This window comes from Pecten maximus, chromosome 11, assembly GCF_902652985.1.
Source record: "Pecten maximus chromosome 11, xPecMax1.1, whole genome shotgun sequence".
Taxonomy (NCBI): domain Eukaryota; kingdom Metazoa; phylum Mollusca; class Bivalvia; order Pectinida; family Pectinidae; genus Pecten; species Pecten maximus.
Genome location: NC_047025.1, coordinates 23,104,442 through 23,127,628, shown reverse-complemented (window position 1 = coordinate 23,127,628; position 23,187 = coordinate 23,104,442). Strand labels below are relative to the sequence as shown.

Sequence of the window (23,187 nt, the reverse complement as noted above, 5' to 3'; positions counted from 1 at the left end):
TTCTGACCAAATTGGGTTCAAATCCATTCATAACTTAATAGCTAGTAGCGATTTAAAGGAATTACCTCTATTTCCCCTATTGGGCCCCGCCCCTTTGGCCCCTTTGGCCCCTTTGGGGTCAGAGTCACCATTTATGCAAAATCTGTTCCTCTTTCCCCAAGGATGTTTCTGACCAAATTGGGTTCAAATCCATTCATAACTTAATAACTAGTAGCGATTTAAAGGAATTACCTCTATTTCATCTATTGAGACCCACCCCTTAGGCCCCTTGGGGTCAGAGTCACCATTTAAGCAAAATCTGTTCTCCTTCCTCAAAACATGTTTCTGACCAAATTGGGCTCAAATCCATTCATAACTTTATGACAAGTAGCGATTTAAAGGAATTACCTCTATTTCCCCTATTGGGCCCCGCCCCTCCAGCCCCTTAGGGGTCAGAGTCACCATTTATGCAAAATCTGTTCCCTTCCTCAAAGGATGTTTCTGACCAAATTGGGTTCAAATCCATTCATAACTTAATAGCTAGTAGCGATTTAAAGGAATTACCTCTATTTCCCCTATTGGGCCCCGCCCCTTTGGCCCCTTTGGGGTCAGAGTCACCATTTATGCAAAATCTGTTCCTCTTTCCCCAAGGATGTTTCTGACCAAATTGGGTTCAAATCCATTCATAACTTAATAACTAGTAGCGATTTAAAGGAATTACCTCTATTTCATCTATTGAGACCCACCCCTTAGGCCCCTTGGGGTCAGAGTCACCATTTATGCAAAATCTGTTCTCCTTCCTCAAAACATGTTTCTGACCAAATTGGGTTCAAATCCATTCATAACTTTATGACAAGTAGCGATTTAAAGGAATTACCTCTATTTCCCCTATTGGGCCCCGCCCCTCCAGCCCCTTGGGGGTCAGAGTCACCATTTATGCAAAATCTGTTCCCTTCCCCAAAGGATGTTTCTGACGAAATTGGGTTCAAATCCATTCATAACTTTATGACTAGTAGCATTTTAAAGGAATTACCTCAATTTCCCCTATTGGGCCCCGCCCCTTTGGCCTCTCAGGGGTCAGAGTCACCATTTATGCAAAATCTGTTCCCCTTCCCCCAAGGATGTTTCTGACCAAATTGGGTTCAAATCCATTCATAACTTAATAACTAGTAGCGATTTAAAGGAATTACCTCTATTTCCCATATTGGGCCCCGCCCCTCCAGCCCCTTGGGGGTCAGAGTCACCATTTATGCAAAATCTATTCCCCTTCCCCCAAGGATGTTTCTGACCAAATTGGGTTCAAATCCATTCATAACTTAATGACTAGTAGCGATTTAAAGGAATTTTCTCAATTTCCCCTATTGGGCCCCTTTGGCCCCTCGGGGGTCAGAGTCAACATTTATGCAAAATCTGCTCCCCTTTTCCCAAGGATGTTTCTGATCAAATTGGGTTCAAATCCATTCATAACTTTATGACTAGTAGCAATTTAAAGGAACTTTCTCAATTTCCCCTATTGGGCCCCGCCCCTTTGGCCCCTCGGGGGTCAGAGTCACAATTTATGCAAAATCTGTTCCCCTTTCCCCAAGGATGGTACTGACCAAATAGGGTTCAAACCCATTCATAACTTTATGACTAGTAGCGATTTAAAAGAATTGCCTCAATTTCCCCTATTGGGCCCCGCCCCTTTGGCCCCTCGGGGGTCAGAGTCACCATTTATGCAGATTCTGATCCTCTTTCACCAAGGATGTTTCTGACCAAATTTGGTCAAAATCCAATAAGAACTTTTTGACTAGTAGCGATTTGAAGCAAATGTTGACGGACGACGGATGACGGACGGACGACGGACGCTGCGCCATGACATAAGCTCACCGGACCTTCGGTCCAGGTGAGCTAAAAACAAATCGATGTACATATTGATTTAAGTACTATGTAAATATTTACAAGAAGTTTATGTGTTCGGTTATCATGACAACCAGCACCGATGGCACAGTGATCTAGTGGTAGGTCGCAGGGCTATTTTGCTGTGATATACCGGTATATAAAACTCCAAATTATTGTTATTATTATCATCCCCGAGGCTTCAGGAGCTACCTTCAATTTCGCTCTCTGCACACCTGGAATATTTCATGGCAAAATCGAAGGAACACAGCCACCTATTTGTTTGGGGGTCAGTAAAAACAAATGACAATCGCTCAGTTGATGCATTTCTTTTGAAGATCACCGAAGGGCGACAATCAGGTTCAAAGCCAGTCAATTTAATGGTATGACAACTTCGAGGGTCGTCTAATACACATCAAAGTATCAAACGAGTTTTGTGTGTGCTTTTTCTATAAAGTGGCGGCGATTGAGCCTTCAATTTTCCATGACATACTCCAGGTATGTAGAGAGCGAAAGTGAACGAGCCACTTGATTATCAAGGATGGGTGATTAGTAACTTTTTGTGGCTACTTTATCTTGATTCCCGGCAGTCATGTCATTGTCTCCTGATAGTCGTGATGTCCCTTTTGTTAATTGTCGAATATACATTTCATATATATAGGGAAATTCAAACATCTCGAACTTTAACATTATACTATACAGTCGTATTACACGATTTTTTTGTTTATTTTTTGTTTAACGTCCTATTAACAGCCAGGGTCATTAAGAACGTGCCTAGTTTGGAGATGGAGGAAAGCCGGAGTACCCGGAGAAAAACCACCGACCTACGGTCAGTACCGGGCAACTGTCCCACTTGGGTTTCGAACTGGCCACCCAGAGGTGGAGGGCTAGTGATAAAGTGTCGGGACACCTTAACCACTCGGCCACCGCGGCCCCAGTATTACACGAACCAACGCAAAAGGTTATAAAAAGAAGTAATGAGACAAATCTAATATCGGTAGAAAAGGCACTTCATCATGCCATTCGCTGTCATTTGGACTGATACTTTCTCACGTTTGCTAACATGCTATCTGTAAATTTTAATTAAATACCAGAATAAAATAAAAACATGTTAAATGTCATGTGTAACGAAATGAGTTGATAGATAAAGTTATAAATACATTTGTAATAGCATCATGTAAAAATATTAAAAACATATAGCACATATAATTCAATGTATATGAAGTATTTCAGAAAGTAGAACCTTGGTCAAAAGTCATTGTAATCAGAGAAAATAACACCCGTTAATGGACAACAATTGGTGTGTACGGGTTTCGTACTGTGATAGAGAGAAGCTTTAGTTAGAATGTCGTGTAACGACCGCTGTTAATTGATCATCTGGAATTCGAAGCGACTGTGAGACAAAGAGGGACGTGATCTAACAGTAACTACTAGCAGGTGTAACAGTTTACCTATATGGAAAAATACTTAGGTAGATCGATTGAATAATCCGGCGAGAATCGAGGGATGAAGTCCCAATTCAGGAGAGGAAGCAAAACGCTAATTATAATAGCAATATCAGTGAACGGCCTTTTATAAGCGTATATTCGCTTCTTGGCCTCCTGTTTAAGATCAATGAAATTAATTTCAGCGCATGCGCTCCTTGGTATTATCTCATTGTTTTATCATATCTAAACTTTATATTGATAATCTATACACACAATGTACATATAATTGTTCCAATGGCAAACGATGTATACATGTGTACAATCATGTTTAGAGTTGTCCCTCCGACTGGTGTTTACACTAATCATGTTTGCCGGGGAATCATTGGTTGTTTTGTTCAAACACTAGTATGTGTAACAAGACGGACATAATTTGATATCCAGATCCTTCCAATGTTGGTTCAAATTACTCTTGAATGAAAGGGAGACGAATGTTTGTGAAGGGAGTGTTTTTATTAGTGATGTGAACGCAACACGATATACAGATGATTAATCCCTGTACCTTGTGCTGTGTTATGTAACACGGATTGCTAACCAATGATTATATGACTTCTATATATAATATCTTTTACATACGTATCTCACTGGAATACGTAGTTATAAACACGAGACTGTGCATCATACCTTCAAAATCTATCCTTCCGTCTCCGTCAATGTCAACCTCAGCTATCATCTCATCAACTGCAAATAAAGGGCAACGATAATCAAACTGAATGGAATGTAATATTCTACTGACTGATAGAATTTAATAATGGGTTTAGTTTTACTTTCGATATATCTCAGACTAATGCTATTTTATTGGCGTCCCAAAATAGCATTTCGTAGATTTATTGAACAAATTTCTCTCGACGAAGATTTTCTATCCTGAATTTAACTTTCGAAAATTTATATTAGTATTGAATCCCTTAAATTACAGAATCATTGCCTTATGTATAAAACGTGCCTTCCTAATTTACATGAGAATCTAAATAGAAGTATTGTGCCATCCTTGGACTATGTCTTTTTACGCTGGGTACATACTTTCCTCCTCAGTGAGATCCTCCCCCATACATTGCAGAACCGCCCGGAGGTCGGAAGCACTGATGTATCCACAACCCGTCTTGTCGAATACCTGTAACGTAATGGCTTGTATGAAATGTATGCCAATGTCAGAACGTAGGTATTACTCAGTGTACATACCAAAATACAATAGCAGGGTTTAATACCATTCTGGAAGCAAAACCTATAAGTGTGATATTCCACGAAGATATTTCTGGAAGAAGATAACAATCAGCACTACCTTTTTTCTTCTTCTTTTTTGTTGGCAAACGTTCATGTACAGCTTTATTAGTGGAAACCTGATATAAAATCCAAGCTATATAAATATCTAAAACTGTTTAAAGTATCTTCGTTGTGATACTCAAATGCGATTTCAAGGTTTATGACAGAATACGGGTATACCAGGGGAAAACTGAAGACGACGACTACAGAATTACGATGATAGCAAACAGCATCACATTTCGTAAAGGAATATGATTCCTACGTGGCATCCGTCATGTTACCTCTGGTGTATCCTTGATGATTTCCTTCTATAATATGATTTCACAAAGATATCGTATGCCGTAATTTACATTCAATATTATCTTACCTTGGCCTCATCTATAAAACAACGTATTGCTATAAAAGTACTATTTTATTACACACACATAAAAATGTCACACGTACAAGTGTGTCAATCAGCATTAAATTGACAGAATTCTCGTTGCGTGAAACGTCAACTTATAAGCGGTATTGCCCGGTTGTAAAGCATAACATCCTAAGAATATGACGTTAAATTTCAATGATTCACGTGCTTTATCGATGTACTTTATAAACGATATTAAAAAGAAAATTGAATAAATTACTGTTGAATACCAGATATATTTCACTCGTACAACAAAGTATACCAATATTGTCCATTTGTGTTTGACATTCATCGAAATCCGATATTTTGTCACAAATACACTTTAAAAATAATTATCATTCAATAGCCTTTATGTACTGCTTGCCGATTTTGTATCACCTGGCTAACCCCTTACCCTGAATGCCTGGCGCAGTTCCTCCTCCTCGTCCTCCTCTGACTGTTCACTGATGCCACCCATGTTGGCCATCACTTGTACGAACTCTTCGAAGCTGAACGTCCCATCACCTATATATGATATATATCGTTTTTTGATGTAGAGAGAGAGAGATCGCAGACTATAATTTTCTGGTATTTATTGATTCTTAGTAATTATTATATTTGTGCGGTTTTGCTGTCTTTTCTCTTAATTGTCTGTTAAATAGATATTAATTGTGAAATATAACTGTACCATTTTACCTGATGATCAGCTCAAAAATTGAATACATAGAAAATATTGAATGGTTTCCCGTTTAATATAACATATATTTCACGAGTATGACAGAATATCGAGTGTCATACGAGTGAAATATATGTTATATTTAACGGGAAACCATTCAATTTTCTTTTTATTGCATTTCATAAACTTAAAAACAAAATTAAAAACATCGAAAAATTAATAGCGTCAAAAAGTGCGGGAATCAGTAATGGCGTCATCTCTTTGTGACGTTACTCCACGTCAACATGACGGCGCCATTTTGGAAGCACTGATCAACGCAATTTAAGCGTTTTCTGCTGTAATATGAGAATCTGTGCATGAATAGCTAACGTCAAGTGAGTATTTTGTCAAAAACTAGTCTGAAAATTTCAGAAATACAGCAAAATAACCAATTTATCTATCTCCGCTTCAGTTGGAAAAATCGGCAAGTTTCAACGAGGTGAATACAAAGGCCCGCTCTGATTGATCAAAAACGGAAAACTTATATTTTCACTGCAAAACGTATATTTTCACTAAAAAATCTGATATTGTCACTGCAAAATCATCGCTGCAGTGAAAATATAAGTTTTATTAGTTTGATAAATTTCTATATTTCACTGGCAAAATGCAATACATAAATGTTCTTTTTCTTTTTCCGATAATGCACAAAAATATCCATGCACGACTATAGACCACTGGTAATATGCACGAACAGTTATTACATGGGCCAATGAAAAGCATCAAAATACTCAATAACTTATTTAAAAACTAAAATATTATCATGGTCTTCATCAGCCTTTATGATATTTCCGTCCGTATTCATTCTCAGTATTCAAGGAAATCAAATCGTGATAATGTGAACATGTCCTTAGATATCGAATCAATTGGGACATGCTCATTTGTAAATACCACATGTACGGGAAACAAGATTATTAATATATAGAAATGGAATAATTAACAAATGGGAAATTGAAATCATTTTCTTATCATACAGCTTAGTTGTAAGCTTTTTACAAACAGACGGTCGGCAGATGAAAGACTAACGGACTGATGGACAACTTCCTACAGACGAAGGGCGCTTCCAACAGCCCTTCATCTGATGGTTGGCGATCAATTGGTGGGCGACCATGATCAGATGTTGGATGTCAGTAAATACAAACCATCGATGTCGATTTCTTTCAGCATCATGTTCAGTTCATCCGTGTTTGGATATTGACCAAGATTCCTCATCACCGTACCCAACTCGTCGGTTGTGATCGATCCGTCGCCATCTTTATCAAACAGCCGAAATGCTTCCCTGAGATCTAATGAAAATCATAAAAGTACATACTAAGTAAATAAAGAAATAACTACAATGCATTTGGAATGTTCCGATGAAAATATCATGTTTCCATTGTCATCCTATAACTCTACAATGCAATAAATGTTCGTATGATATGGCAGCGTCGTTTTTTTTTTTTTTTTTTTTTTTGTTGTGGCTTACGCTTTTAAGATAGAAATAAAATAAGCCTTAGCGGGCTATAAATAGCTTGCCCTTCTTTATGTTATTTTTATCTTTCAAGCAGTCACGTGACGTAAAAAGTCACGCAAAGTTGTTGTCATCAGTTTGAAGCAAAACGAAGTAATACGGACATCGTTAGAACAGGGTGGAACAATCAGGAAGGTGTCAGAATTTATCCAACATTTTCCAATCTGAACAGTTACATGTACATGTACACGAGGGGTGAAATACCCCTTTCCATGGTATTTTTTTAAAGTATGAAATCACCAATGTCCCATGACATATACGTCGAAATTTACGTTAATAAAATGACGACGTTAGGTTATTGTGAGTAGCGTCATAGAGCATTTCAGCTGCCTTTTCCTACTCCGTTTCCTCTTACCCCAGACAGAGATATCCGTAATTTTACCGGTTGTACGATTTTCGTGTCTAATTCGAAGGTTGAGACAAGCTACACGTGCTTTTTGCACGTTCTCAACAATTGTACGGCATCAGTGCAATAAATGACGTTACGTCTACAATTCAATGCTATGTTAGATACCTATGAGTGAGACGGCGGGATTTCAACCCTCGGGGTAAGATTCTGAAGTTGACAAATTAAATTTAACAATGTCCCCCCTCGGGTTGAGATCCCCCTATCTCACCCCAAAAGGGATGACATATTCTATTATTCTCAATCCCATGGGGATGAAGAATTAAAATCGCATCCCTAGCAACCATGAATCGCCCTGTAAAGTAAGTGATAATCAATTTCCGTGCTAATGTTTTCTAAACGAAAGGGAACATTGATGATTGTTTAGGTGGTTTGGGACCAATTAAACATTTCAAGATTCTATCATAAATGATCATGATATTCCTGAATATCATTTATTCTAAAATCATGAGTACAACTTAAAAAAAGCAACGATTCCAATTGTCACATTAGATAGAAACGGAAACGTCAAACCCCATTAAGGTTTTACATAACGTGAATCTGGAATCATATTGCTATTTTGATAGTTTTAACTTTAAGCAGGCAGAATTTGAAATGGTAAGACCTGATTGCTTGCACATTAATGACCTTGGCGAACCTATGTCCGATATGGCACGTGGCTATTGGTATGTCTCTATCATGCTACCTAGATCATGGGAATTACCACCCAATTATCAAGTTGGGAATAATGGCTGATTCGTTTTGGTTTCATTCCGAAAGGCATAATATATAACATGACATTTCGGTCGTTATTATAGCGTATGTAGCATTCCGAAAAATGATTTGGGATATGAAGAACGATATGTTCCGAGTAAGAAGATTGTCCTTTAAAAAAAAATCACATTATCTCCTATTAAACTATTTACTACAATTTTGCCTACTGCACCTAACTCTTAATTTGTTTTGAATGGTACTAATGTCTTCGTGTATGTTGTACAATCTTTCCAGTACTTCCACTGACTAGCATTGTCGTTATTTGGATAATTATGTGTTAAAACTTTTGTAAATTCTGTATCCTCTGTTACAAATTATACCAAAAACCGTCATTTCACCTCGCTTTGATATAAATAAAACAATATAATAACTTTATTAATTTAAAACAGAATTATTTACTAATATGGATCAATACTTTCCGATCGGAAACTTGCTGTTTTTTTGTTTTGTTTTGTTTGTTTATTTGTTTGTTTGTTTGTTTGTTTGTTGTTGTTTTTTTACAGTTTTGGTGTAATTTGTGCATACCGTTTGTTGTAGTCTTTACTTGGTAACTCTAGTAAACAACGAGTACTTAATCTTGCAGGCGACACATTGATCTGTATTTATTATACTGACTTCAAATTGGTGCTATTTGTCCGTATCTAATTAACAATGAACGTGACAGTCAGTGGTATTGACCTGGAATAATCAGGCAAATTAGAAAACAATACAGATTCTGACGTCAATTCTTACCTTGAACCTGGTTTGAGGAATACCTTTGAAGGATACTTTCATTTTCCTAAAAAATATCAAACATTTTGTCAGTCAGGCAAATGCTAAAAGTATCAAAATACTTCCATCAGATTTCACTAAGAAATTGTGTCATTATATGACATTATATCATGGTGAAATAGGAAATAATATCTTGATGTAAAATAGAGCACACGTTCTCAAGATGATATACCAATGTAAAATAGAGCACACGCTCTCAAGATAATATATCAATGTAAAATAGAGCACACGCTCTCAAGATGATATATCAATGTAAAATAGAGTACACGTTCCCAAGATAATATATCAATGTAAAATAGAGCACACGTTCTCAAGATAATATACCAATGTAAAATAGAGCACATGCTCTCAAGATAATATATCAATGTAAAACAAGGCACGAGTTCTCTTTATAATGTATCAATGTAAAACAGGGAACACGTTCTCTAGATAATATATCTATGCAAAACAGGGCACACGTTCTCAGGATAATGTATCAATGTAAACCTGGGCCACGTTCTCAAGATAATATACCAATATAAAACAGGGCACACGTTCTCAGGATAATGTATCAATGTAAAACAAGGCACAAGAACAGGGATCACGTTCTCTAGATATGTATCAATGTAAAACAGGAACGCGTTCTCAAGATAATATAATTAATGTAAAACGAAACACACGTTCTGCAGGTTATTTATTAATGTAAAACGGACAAACGCTTCTTTGGCGATATTTTAATGTAAAACATGGCACACGTTCTTATGATAATATATATCAATGTAAAACAGGGCACACACTCCCTAGGTGATATATCAACTAACATAAGGAGGGTGTTCTAGAGATATTATATCAATTAAAGCAGGTACTTCGCTCCCAAGTTAAAATATCAATTAAAACAGGGAACACGCTCTCAGGAAAATACATCAATTAAAACAGGGGACGCGCTCTCAGGAAAATGCATCAATTAGAACAGGGGACGCGCTCTCAAGATAATAAAAATATAATAACAGAGAATACACTCACAGCATCACATATATGAGACAAAATGGCATATCCCATCAATGGCATATTCTCTCACATTATGACATTGTCAAACCAGACAAGCTCTCTCAGGATACTATATCACTGTTAATAGGACGTTAAACAAAATAAACCAAACCAAACCAATATCACTGAAAAGTATATTCTCCAATGACACATCCACAGATGGAATCATCAAACACGAAAAGGCTGTTCACATCGCACCGGAATGAACTTGTTGAACCAGGGAAGCTCTTTTAGAGTAATATATCACTGAAAAGTATACTCTCTTATTAGAATATACGCCACTGTAAAACATCACAAATTATCTGGTAAAAAGGGCGGACTTGCTTAATTCGCAATGAACATGTATAAAGTACCTCGCACCTGCGTTCCGGAGAAATGACTGCATGGTGGGTTTAGTGTTGAAGAGTTAATTCATTTATACTGCTGTGATGACTATTAACGCAAGTGATCTCTGCCGCCCATCGTTTTACATTTAACAGTTTGGTTATATTGCTACAAAAGACAAGAAGCCGTATACGCGATACTGGAGAAACTCCGCAGCTCTGAATTTTTAGCAGGCATTGTGACAAATAAATGATTAGATCTTAAGTAAAAAAAAAAGCTATATTCCACATTGGATAATGAAACGTTTTGGTGGGGATCCGTGTTCGATCGTGCTATTAAGGCTGTGTTCTTCGGCAAGACATTCGACCCGCACTTGGTAGCATATACATGTAGTATGATAATAGCAACCAGGTTGAATCTTAAATGCAATTTACAAATGTGTACGTTCGCAAAACTGGTATATCAAGAAATAGATATTATATATTTGTTTTTATTTTGATTTGCTCTGCATTATTGCTATTAACCTTACCAAACAAAAAGGAAATTTATAAGATCACAATTCTCACATTTCAAATGTCCTGTACAATTTTGTATGTATGTCATTCTCTACACTTTATTTGTTTATGAGAATAAAATCTTGTCATTGTCATTGATTGGTTAAGTGATATGGAGATCAATCTTCGTGACGTCGATTTGTCTGACATCACTGTATAAGGTGTATATTAATGTCACGATAATTCGTACTGCGAGATTTAAAAAAAACTCGATTGATTAATGTAACTCGCCACAAAGTATGTAGCTAAGCTGTATAAAACATGAATATCTTCACGGTGGAATCTACTGATTAAAATATTTTCACGAACTAAATTTTTCCGGAATGGCCCCATTGACAGCGCGAAAGTTGACTTTGGAAGGTGATAGCATCGTTACAGGTTGATGTATACTAATAAAGAAATACCAAATTCAAAACAAAAATACATTTATAAGTATTAAACTGTCCTCTTTGGAAAGTTATGGTCCTATAATTCTCACATGATTGCAAATAAATTAATCATAACGTGCGTAATTCAATTTGTCAGCAATGATATAAGTATAGGACAAATGAACTTTCCGAAGAAGGCCGTTGATGCTCAAATATGTCTCCAGTCTCCTATATTAATGTGGTAATTTTTTGTTTAATTTCTATTCTGTCTTTTGAGATATTTCAGGTATTCAATGACGTCAGTTACTCTCATATGCTAATCATTGAATATGTTTCCACATCAATAACTTATCTGCATTTAGATCTTGACGATCCTGATCGATCAAAGAGGACTCGCTCCCGCTCTCATATATATGATAGTTTGTTTAGCATACAAACTACGCTTTATAATATAGCTGTCATCGTATAATACATTGTTTACTTACTATATTTGACACCTTGCTAATGGTTTTTATAAGTATTGTTCATCGATTGGTAATTTTTACATGTGGTTCGCAATATTTTCGCATAGATTTCCATTAATGAATGACCACTGATGGGTATCAAATAGACGAAATGACCTTTAGACAAGGTCAAATCCATATGCTAAATTGATTTATTTGGCATTTGTGTCTACTCTGAAAATCTCTCTAGACAAAACAAATTGCACTAGAACATTAGGCTATCATAGAGTATGTGACTACTGTACACATATACAAAGTCATGAATATACTATCAGATTATTTCTTAATAGATATTGTAAGTCTCGGCACATATACATTCAAAATTAATTTAAGCAAAGCATATCAGATATTCGCATGTTAAATTTTATAAAACAAATGAAGTGTTTGATTTAATTCAACAGAATCTGCCAATTTCGATCAATAAACCTCGTCAGGCTTTGCTGTGGGCTAGAAATATTCAAAGATGCGAAGGTACGAGATAAAAGCGAGATAGATATCTATATTAACCAGTCGATGGATTTGTATTATTACAAACTGATCTAATGTTGAATTGGGAATTCTAGGAGTATAGCTGAGGAAACGGATTCTTTGGTATATCCTTGTAGTTTTTGTCCCACGATCAGCTTTGTAATAAGAAATTCAATTGATTTCAACATAGTTTACTACAGAATTAACTGATTTGTTTGGGACATATATTTGGTTGCGTAGCAATAGCAATCCGGAATTAGGCCTTGCACACACACATAGCATGCGCATGTAGTTCCTTACAGTGAATAGCATAATATTGCTCTGTTCTAGGCCGGTATAGATCCGACTCTTCCGATCATTAACGATAGCATCAAACAAGAAAGCCGCTGTACTGGGTTTGTCTTAGTCTTTATCGGGCATTAAGTTTCCTGTGATTCAAATTATCTGTTAACCTTTCTCTGTGGTATTTCATTTGAACATGGCGGTTTTGGACTTCACACACGGGGCTTAACATAAAACATACACATCCGGTTCCAAGACAAGCCATTATCCGGAACTCCACTCCACACATATGATTGTATAGCTATTCAATTCCTTCGTTAAGAGCAAATGTGTGTACTTGATTGTGGAAAAAAGATAATTTTCATGAATATAACGCGAGTGCAAATAAGGGGATTTTTTAAAATGCAGTTGTTGAAGGTAGGAATACTCAGGTCAGATTTAATAGTATTTATATTTAGTAGTTGTTGTAGGTAGGAATACTCAGGTCAGATTTAATAGTATTTATATTTAGTAGTTGTTGTAGGTAGGAATTCTCAGGTCAGATGTAATAGTATTTATATTTAGTAGTTGTTGTAGGTAGGAATTCTCAGGTCAGATGTAATAGTATTGGTATTTATATTTAGTAGTTGTTGTAGGTAGGAATACTCAGGTCAGATGTAATAATATTATATTTAGTAGCTCTTGTAGGTAGGAATACTCAGGGTAGATGTAATAATATTGTATTTAGTAGCTCTTGTAGGTAGGAATACCAGAATACCAAGAAAAAAGACTCGTGGATTTCCAACGATGTAAGTTGACAAGCATTAAACGAAACCGTTTAAGACAAATACACACAAATTGACGAAAAGGATAGTAAAGGCTAAATTCACTCTTAATCATGTTTACAGTTGACACGTATTAAGACGTTCAGCAAATGTTATTTAAGCAGTACCACGTAGCCATTGCAGACGAAATGCCAATATGAATGCGATCTCATTCTGTGAAGACAGGACAGAGTATTTGCAACGTTGCAATTCGTTCTCATGCAGCCTTTAACCTTATTTTGAAGGAAGTTGTCCTGCTATATAACCATATAAGGCTAGTGGTAATAATGACTTTCTACATTTGATGATAACATTGCAAAAACAACATGTGATTTTGGTATCAAACTCATTTCGTTATCAATTTGGGTGCCTAATAACCAGTTGGATAATGGATATACAGTAAACTCGCTTGTGTCGAACACGCTTGAATCGAATACATCGAATGAGTCGAATGTTTCGTTCGGTCCCGATGTTTTCCCTTCTTTATCTTAGTAAATTAAACACGGATGATTCGAACACTGTTGAATCGAATACTGCGGTTGTGTCGAACATATTTTGTGGTCCCTCCCTTCTAAACAATACCAAAATTTCCATTTTTGTGTCAAACATCAAAGGCGTCATGCTTTCTCGGGTTAAATTTGCTGACATCGGCTTGATTGACCGAGTGTAACCGATCAGGCGTAACGGTGTAACCAGAGCCTATTGTTAGTCTCTTGCTGACGGTCGCACATCATCCCATTGTATATTTACAGATGCACACCAGTGAAGTAAAACGTTAGGGTATACATAACTCGGAATAAAATGTACAAGTTTTAGTCTACAAACCATAACACCATGACCTACTGTGTTCTGTTTACTGTTTTGATACACATGGGCGCCGAAAAATATAAGGAAAAAATAAACGATAAATTCCATATGCAAATATAGAAATATTTATTATAATTTAATGTATGCAAATCTTATATCCATGAATTGTATCAGTTTACGATTAATAAAGAATTGAAATTGAAATATCGTATATATTGTATATACATTCATTGCGTTGACATATCATACATTTTAAAACACTAAAAATCACCAGTTTGAATAAAGGCTAACGGGAATTGTATATTGGAGTAAAAAATCAACAATCACAAATATGTACATACCCTCTCTAGTGTAAGTTGTTTCATAAGGCGTTCCATCAGTATAGATTCATGAATGCACCTTTACGCAATATTCCGAAAACGGATAGTGATGGAATGAGGAACGAGATGCTACTATAACAGCGGTGGATTCAGATGGTGTTGCTTCATGCGGCTGTCGAGTGAACACTAGAACTTATATTACAAACGAGGTGATGTTCTTGTACAGCGAGGCTGACGCATGGCTACATCATTCTGCTAACTCGATAATTGTCCAATAAGGATTCAATAGCATCAACACGAGTTTACTGTGAACAGAATATGTGATGGACGACATAGACAAAATATATCGACCTCTCCAGGTGAAATAAGGTATAAGCTTATATATATATTGGGGCAGTTTCATTTTTCCATATAAAACATCAAAATTCCTACGTATTGACTCCCATCGTTAATACAATACACAAAATGCCAGATTACTTTTTTGTAAAGGAAACATTCAACCAACTAGAATCCTCCCAGTTTTTATTATTTATCACAATGGTGGACGGCCTACGCCTGCGGGTCTGGTTTGTAGAGTGATAAATTATAAAATCATTCAATGAACTATCCCCTATAGGCGTATTCTTCGGTGTACAAAATGATGCGCCAATTATGTTAATTTTTTTTATTATATTTACCTGTTATAGTTATGTCAATATAATAGGCAACAGCTTGATTTAAGACTAATCCGGCCAGTGTTTGTTGTTTCTGGGTCGCGTGATTGATTTTCCTTATAAGTGATTGGATTGCTATCGATCTTCTTCAGTGTGTGTCCGTTGGTCTACTGTTCTAAAGACAGCGAATGTCTAGAAAATACCAGCGAACATACTCCTAACTGGAAACTTTATACATCGGTACAACACAATATGCTTGCAGAGAAAAAAAACCTAGAAACATTTTCTGCATTAAGAAATGTATTTCTATTCTAAGAAAATATTCACTTGAACCATGTCTGTATATGTATTATCATTCCTTTTTATTATTCCTTCAGGTATTCAGTCGGTTGTACAATGTATGTGCCACATACACACATGTACCTAACGTTTTACTTTTGTACTTAATGTTCCGTGATTTATGTCCTCAAATTTTACTCTTTTTTTTTATATCTTATCCAAGAACAAATTATGAACAATTAACAAATTAGTTGATGTTACCCATATTGGCATAACCGTGCTACACTCCCTGACTATGATTTTTATCTAAAATATTAAGTAGATAACAGAAACGTTTGACGTCAAACGATCGATATTACACAGGTATGTTAATCAACACCATGCCACAGTATTTATACTTGAATTACTAGCATATGACAATTCCATCATTAGACATTGAATCGAACTCCTTTGCAAGTTTTATCATGTAATAAATGGATCGAAAACTGATGGACAGTATGAATGTTTGATGAAGTAATTTTATGGATTAGAGGCAAGTGGCCGACACTGAAAACATAGGAAGCTGTTCAGCCAGGATAGATTGTCATATGTAAAAACGAGAAACTTTTAAAAGTATCATAAGATTTAACATTGCAACATTGCCAACACCACGCCGTTTTTTGCTCTACTTCCGTCTCTATGCCATCCTAATCAAGGTTGGTCATTAAACATGGGTACGAAAGAGGTAAGAAAGCATGGAAGATATATCCAACATTTTGGTCTTTTTAATATAAATTGAAGACACAAAAATAAACAATCGGCTCTAACCTCCACATTTTCTAGTAAACACTTGGGAATAGCTTTAGCTTCGGGTTTGTATGTAGAGATATATTGTTCGACAAACCCATCTATTTTTATAGCTGATTGTATATTGATACCTGATCCACTTATAAGATGTTTCAAGCCAATGCGGATAATATTGGGAAGGAATGAAGCAATGTCTACAATACAAATAAGTCAAACTCAAACGTATATTATGATGATAACGGATATTGTGTTATATTGTGTTATCATATTGTGTTATCATATTGTATTATATTGTGTTTTTAATATTGTGTTATTATATTTTATCATATTTTGTTATTATATTGTATTATAATGTGTTATTATATTGTATTATATCATGTTACTATATTGTATTATTTTGTGATATCATATTGTATCATATTGTGTCATTATATTGTATCATATTGTGTTATCATATTGTATTATATTGTGTTATCATATTGTATTATATTGTGTTATTATATTGTGTTATATTGTGTTATTATGCAGCCAATAGGTCTTGACGTCAATTCTTAGTTCTCTTCATCAACGATTTACTAGCACTCAAATATAATGTAACACAAAACATGGTTAGAAATTAAGTAAGTTAAGGCAGCGATTACAACAAGAACAAGAAAGGCAGATAAAAGTGATCCGACCAGAGATCCCCAGGTATAGTTCCCTTTGTCTAAGGTACGAATCATTAAGTGTACGGAGTGTTCGGAAGGGGTCATATCAGTACATCATTACGGTGCCACTAACCCCTGTTGTTATCGCCCAGTGCTGTTTGTATGTTATGTTAACCGTTCTCTCAGTACATTAAGGTTATGTAAAGGTGCCAATTGGACCATTGTGAAATGTTATGTTATAGGCACATTAGTATGACATCTCTCCCGGTGTATCATACTGACACCGATAATCTATCTAATACTCGATATTTAGCAGCTCCTCACGAATCATGCATTTCAAGACAAAACGGTGTACGTACTGTGGTTTTGTATGTAAATGTGTTCTCACTTATACAATTTAACCGTTATACGTGTACGTTTATACTAACAACTCTATAGTTAACTATCCTATGATGGCTAAAGATGCAAAGTTTCCGCGTATTTACCTTCAACTTTCTATACTTCATTCGTGTGATTAGTTGAATCGGCAAAACACATTATGCGTTTGGTTATCATGTTTGTCACGTGATAGTCTGTTTACTTCAAAATATGATGTTTCCCGACCTGGCGCGCTAAGTAGGCGATGTAACCCGGTGTCATATAAGATAAGTATCCCCCATAGGATTTGTATCCGGATACTAAAACTGGCCAAAGGATTTATATCCCCCCATAGGAAAAGTATCCCCCCCCCCCACCCCCCCCCCTATTCATATAAAACCTTATCTGTATATGGGTGTTCAAAACATTGAATTTATGAACTAGAAAGTATAAGTGAACTTTTTTTTAATAATTGGAGGATTTAAGGAGTTTTTAAGGTATTGGGAGAATGGACTGCAGGGGTGTATATTTTATATACAGATATATCTGTTTAATCATGACATGCCAATTTAAGTGCCAGCAAATATAATATATATATATATATATACATATAGGCTGATGGGCAGGGCTATTAAGATGGGTCATATTGACTGAAAATTCAAAAATCTTCTTCTTTAGATCCAAATAGAGTAAACTCAAATAATCTTCAAAGATGGAAGGGTCTTAAGTTGCTTTACCAAAATTGTGAATTTCATGACCCTGGGGTCTCATGTTTGCCCCTAGAGAGGGGGTAAACTTTACTATAGTTTATATAAGGAAATCACAATTTTGACTTTCATTTGTTTGATTTCTATTGGAATTCATTCTAACTTTGTTAACATTATCAGCATGGGATGATAGCTCGATGGTATGCACATGTTGGCCCTGACTGCCCCCCTGCCCCCCTGCCCCTGGCCTGATAGGCGGGGCCAAAAAGGGTCAATTAAATTAACTTAAATACTTCAAAACTCAGGTGACGGTAAAGGCCCATTGGGCCTCTTGTCTAACATAAAGTAGGGGATGATACAAATCCTACGGATATAGAAATCAGATTAAATGACACAAAGAAGGGGGGGGGTTACAAATCCTATGGCTATAGAAATCAGCTTCATATCACGAAAACGCGCGCTTTTCTGTCTTGGTATCAACGGAGTTATCTGCCCTTCCCTGAAACAGCATGGGAAACAAAATGGAGGCGTCACGCTCAAGGCTCCGGCACATAAAAAATAGAAATGGTGACGTTTTGGAGTCATACCAGTAAGTATATTGTAAGTACATATATATGTATAGCGTTTGAATCAATAATCTTTTAACAAAAGTAGAGGTATACCCATATTTTATTGTGAATTGGTTTTAAAGCTGTTGTGAAATGTTGATATCCGGTGTCGACGCAAAAATGTACCCATCTTTTCACGGTTGCGGCAATATAAATACAAGGAATTCGGGTATATTGCTTCAACTTTTACTGTTGATTTTTAACAATAAATACCAGGGAAATCATTATATACTTTGAATGTGACCTTATATTTAATAACATGGTAACTTGAACGAGTTGTCTCAGATTGTCTTGGCTTAGCCTCCAGCTCATGATCAGCCCAATAAAGTTGTCGTACTCGAATTTATAAATTGGTATAAAATTCAAGATCTTGTGTGGGAATATTAGATTGAATATTTTAAGGAGACTTTGCAACTGCTAAACGAATATTTATAAACCTGAAATATATGCATTGATTTTAAACTTTCCCCAATATGGGTGGGTGGGGGGTATTATACCTATAATATATGCATTGATTTTTAACTTTCTCCAATATGTTAAGTTAATCTGGACTGCCATGGCAAGATTATAACTTATGTATAACGTCCACATTGTCAACTCGCCATTAATATATGTCGATCTGCTTTAGCCTGCCTGAAGTGTTCGAATGTGCATGTAAATTATGTATTTTTGAAATAATAGCAAGTAGTAGCAAGTTCATTTTTATTGTTTCAGTGAGCTGAACAACACCGCACATTTACCAAGGGCCAGGCCCAGAAAAGTTCCAGAAACTAGCTGGACTACTGGAATATATCCAGTAGAAGTGGTTGAGAGTGATCAATCTAGATCTGGATATGTCAAAGTTCATTACATAGGTAAATATTCAGCTGATCTATATTGACTATATAATATATATATTATATTCACTGTTCTTTTTTTAACAGTATAAGGGCATTGGCCATGTGTAAAACATTATCAAGCTACAGTGTGGAACACACCTTTGATACATGCGGCATTTTAATCATTGAAATGGCAGGTATTCCATTTGTTTCTCAAGAAGATCCTAACAATACTTTACGATAAATTTCAGCATTTATATCGATGTTGCGAGTTGTAGCTATATATAGACATTTTTTTGAATTGCAAAGATTATACATGTGGTAGCGACGGAAAGCCCCGGGGCACTAAAGCGCTTGATGCGGGCATTCTAATATAAAAACAAGATTCTGGTACAATTGTTTCCGAATAACTTTTAGTCGTATTAATTCACTACAAAGACAACTTACTCCTAAAATTATTTGCTGTGTATTCATTTTGTTTCTCTATTTTAAGTTTAAACTTTCTTTGCATATATTTTACAATATTATTATTATATTTCTCCATTTTTCAGGATGGAACAAGAAATATGATGACACTATTGAAGCTGAGAATATCATCACACTCCCAAGACCTTCAACAGCATTCTCAAAGACACTGGCTCTTGCCATAAAAGAAAGCCTGGGGCCATATGTTAAGGCAGATACAATGTAGCCTAGTGAAGATAAAATTACCAATCACTGAAGAGGAGTACAAAAAATTATCCAACTGTGGGGCACCCCATAAAGTTACAAGGACAAAAACAATTTATAAGTTATCCAAACGCAGTCAATTAAACCACGATTTAGGGGAAGGTTGGGATTATAGAATTGTCAACGAGGAATGCGACAACTTCTACATTTTGACATCAACAGTGAAATTCTACATGCATACAAGGAAACCGCTTGAAGATTATGTCCTATACCCTGATCATGTGGAAAGGTATCAGCTGGAAAGGGGAAATCAACTGACTTTTTCGTTTGTTCGGATGGCAGGAAACAGATCTGATGTTCAAAAACTGCTGAACAGCAACCAGTTATAATTCATGTAAAGTTATATATAGACTATATAACTATTTGACCTTTGAAATATTTTTTTCTGATTGTTTTTCATCCGTCGTCACGGTTTTTTTCCTGATTGTTGTATATTGCAAATAATTAATGATTGATTTTTGTTTTTTAAATTATGGTGGTTTTGTCTAAAGCAACACTTTTTTCTATGTTGGAGGAGCAATGGAAGGAACCATTAACATTAGATGTTGTCAAAAAATTTAAAACCAAGTTAGAAAATGATCTATCACTTTCATTTAAAACAAATGACAAAGACCTTTATATTTTAAGGGCAGAGTTGTATAGGCTTAAAACAAATGGCCTGCGAGCCAAAGTGAAAGGTGGAAACCAGTTTAGTCGCTATAAAAATTCCATAAGTCATTCCAAATTCTCTTGGGATGTATCATTAGCCCTCCATGAAACTGAAATAAGAGTTGAAGAAATGAAAAACAAACTTATGAAATGTGTGGAAGAAAAAACTATTATTGAAGGGAAGTTTTGTGATTTTGTAACTAACACCAAGAAAAAAGAACAGAAATTTGTTGAAAAGATTTCATCTTTGGAAAATGAATTGAACAAACCTCTGAATGGAGACAAACAATGTAAAAATAACTATGAGAATGTCTGTAGTACTAGAAAAAGAAAATCAATGCAGGAGTGTTCTTCTTCATACCAGATGAAAATGAAAAAAAAAGACAACGAGAAATGTAAAAATGCCCTTGAAAACTTGGAACTCAATGGTTGTAAACCAGTTAGTGTTACTGTTCTTAGAAATGGTAGAGAAGAAGTTATTAAACTTTTTCAGGCAGATGAGGATGACATTGAAAATGTAGATGAAACTAAGCTTGACAGTATTAATGCTTTATTGTATATTTTGGATACATTTAATGTGTCTCAGGAAGCCTATCATGAGTTGAGTTCACTGTTTAAGAGTATGCCTCGTGCTCATAATATAGCAGAGTATATTAGAAGTCTGAATAATGATTTCAAAATCATCAACACACCAGATGGACTTGGGGTACAACAGTCATTGAAACAGAGACTAGTTGATGTAGTTTCACAGTTATTGTTAGAAAACAGTGACCTCATTCCCGATAACAATTTGAAGGTAAAAATATCAGGCGATGGTACTCGGGTCGGGAAAAGGCTGCATGTGGTTAATTTTGCTTTCAATATTGTCAATGAAGGTTCAGCACATCAGATTTGTTATCCTCTATGTATTATCCAAACAAAAGAGAAGTATGCAGAACTGAACATAGCACTAAATGATCTGCAGCAGGATGTAGCAGAATTTCAGGGTAGTAAGCTGAAGGTTGGTGATCGAGAGTTTACTGTGAATATTTACTTAGGTGGTGATTATAAATTTTTGTTAGTTGCTGTTGGAATTTCTTCAGTTGCAGCTACACATTCCTGTATATACTGCAAATGTGAGAAAAAGGAAAGAATAAATTTAGCAAAACGGTGGTCGATGAAAGACCCGGTTCTTGGTGCAAGGCTATCCTACATATCATCAGAGCCTATGGATATCCCAGCAACTGGCAGGTCCTCAAAACGGAAAAAAGTACAGACTTATTCCATTGTAAATCAGCCTCTTTTTCCATGCATTACACCCTTTCAAGTAGTATTAGATCAGTTACATCTTTTTCTGAGAATAACTGACAAGCTCTTTAACCTTTTAGTTTCAGAACTGAGAGTGTTGGATAATATTTCGCAGCAGGCAACATTTGTTGAATTGGATAGAACAAAAATCAAGCATGTTGCTGCATTAGAGAATGTATTGCAGCAAATGGGTATTCCATTTGAACTTTTTGTTAACAAAGATACTAGAAAGTTAGAGTACAGGGATTTGATGGGGCCAGAGAAACTAAAACTGATGGAAAAATTTAAGGCATCTGATCTTCTTCCTGACAGAGAAAGAGCTGACCAGATACAAAAGTTGTGGGATGATTTTTCAGAAATAAATGTACTTTTGAGATCTGAATCCCCTATCCCAGAAGATTTTCAGGTTAAGGCTGAAAGCTGGTGCAATATGTATGTTTCTCTATATCAGTGTCGGGACATAACTCCTTACATACACACACTTCGATACCATGTCAGCGAGTTGTTCCAGCTTCATGGAAACCTTGTCAGATTTTCACAGCAAGGGTTAGAAAAAATGAATGATATTATTACCAAGAGCTACTTCAGGGCAACAAACCACAGAGGCCTTTCTGCCCTGAAACAAGTGATGGAAAAACAAAATAGACTTGTTCTTTTGGCAAGACATAAAAGAAAAAAACGTGTCTACAAAGATCGCAAGCAATGAATATGTTTGAAAGAATAACTGGTACATGTATATATGTGTACTACAAATCATAAAACAATACATCATTATGACTGCTGATCTGGTCATCTGGGTTTATCAAACATGTGGACTAAACAATCTTTTCATAGTTTTTGACATCATACAATGTCAAAGGCAAATATAAATGTCTTGATTCAAACTTTGGTGTGCCAACAGTACTACATGTAAAAATGTTTTTTGAATGAAAAACTGTATAATTTTTGTAAAGTACATACATGTGTGTACCCTATCACATGTACATAGTTTTGAGTGTGGAAATAAGGAGTATGATGGAGGTATATTTTGTAAACATTAAAAAGATTTTGATGGTCAAGGGTCATATACATATACAGT

General features: G+C 35.7%; 1 protein-coding gene across 3 annotated transcripts in view; it reads right to left on the bottom strand.

The window, feature by feature from the left end:
* Window positions 1–23,187, bottom strand: part of LOC117338401 (calmodulin-A-like) — a 68,005-nt gene that overhangs the window by 21,423 nt on the left and 23,395 nt on the right. For 2 of the 3 annotated variants that reach the window (XM_033899751.1, XM_033899750.1), the window contains exons 1-6: window positions 14,612–14,775; window positions 9,097–9,142; window positions 6,838–6,981; window positions 5,399–5,508; window positions 4,362–4,452; window positions 3,966–4,022 (exon numbers count right to left, since the gene is read on the bottom strand). In XM_033899751.1, the coding sequence (XP_033755642.1) occupies window positions 3,966–4,022; window positions 4,362–4,452; window positions 5,399–5,508; window positions 6,838–6,981; window positions 9,097–9,142; window positions 14,612–14,647 (484 nt within the window). In that variant the 5' untranslated portion in view covers window positions 14,648–14,775. Of the gene's footprint in view, window positions 1–3,965; window positions 4,023–4,361; window positions 4,453–5,398; window positions 5,509–6,837; window positions 6,982–9,096; window positions 9,143–14,611; window positions 14,776–23,187 lie in introns of those variants that run through there. The other variant, XM_033899752.1, reaches the window with a different exon arrangement.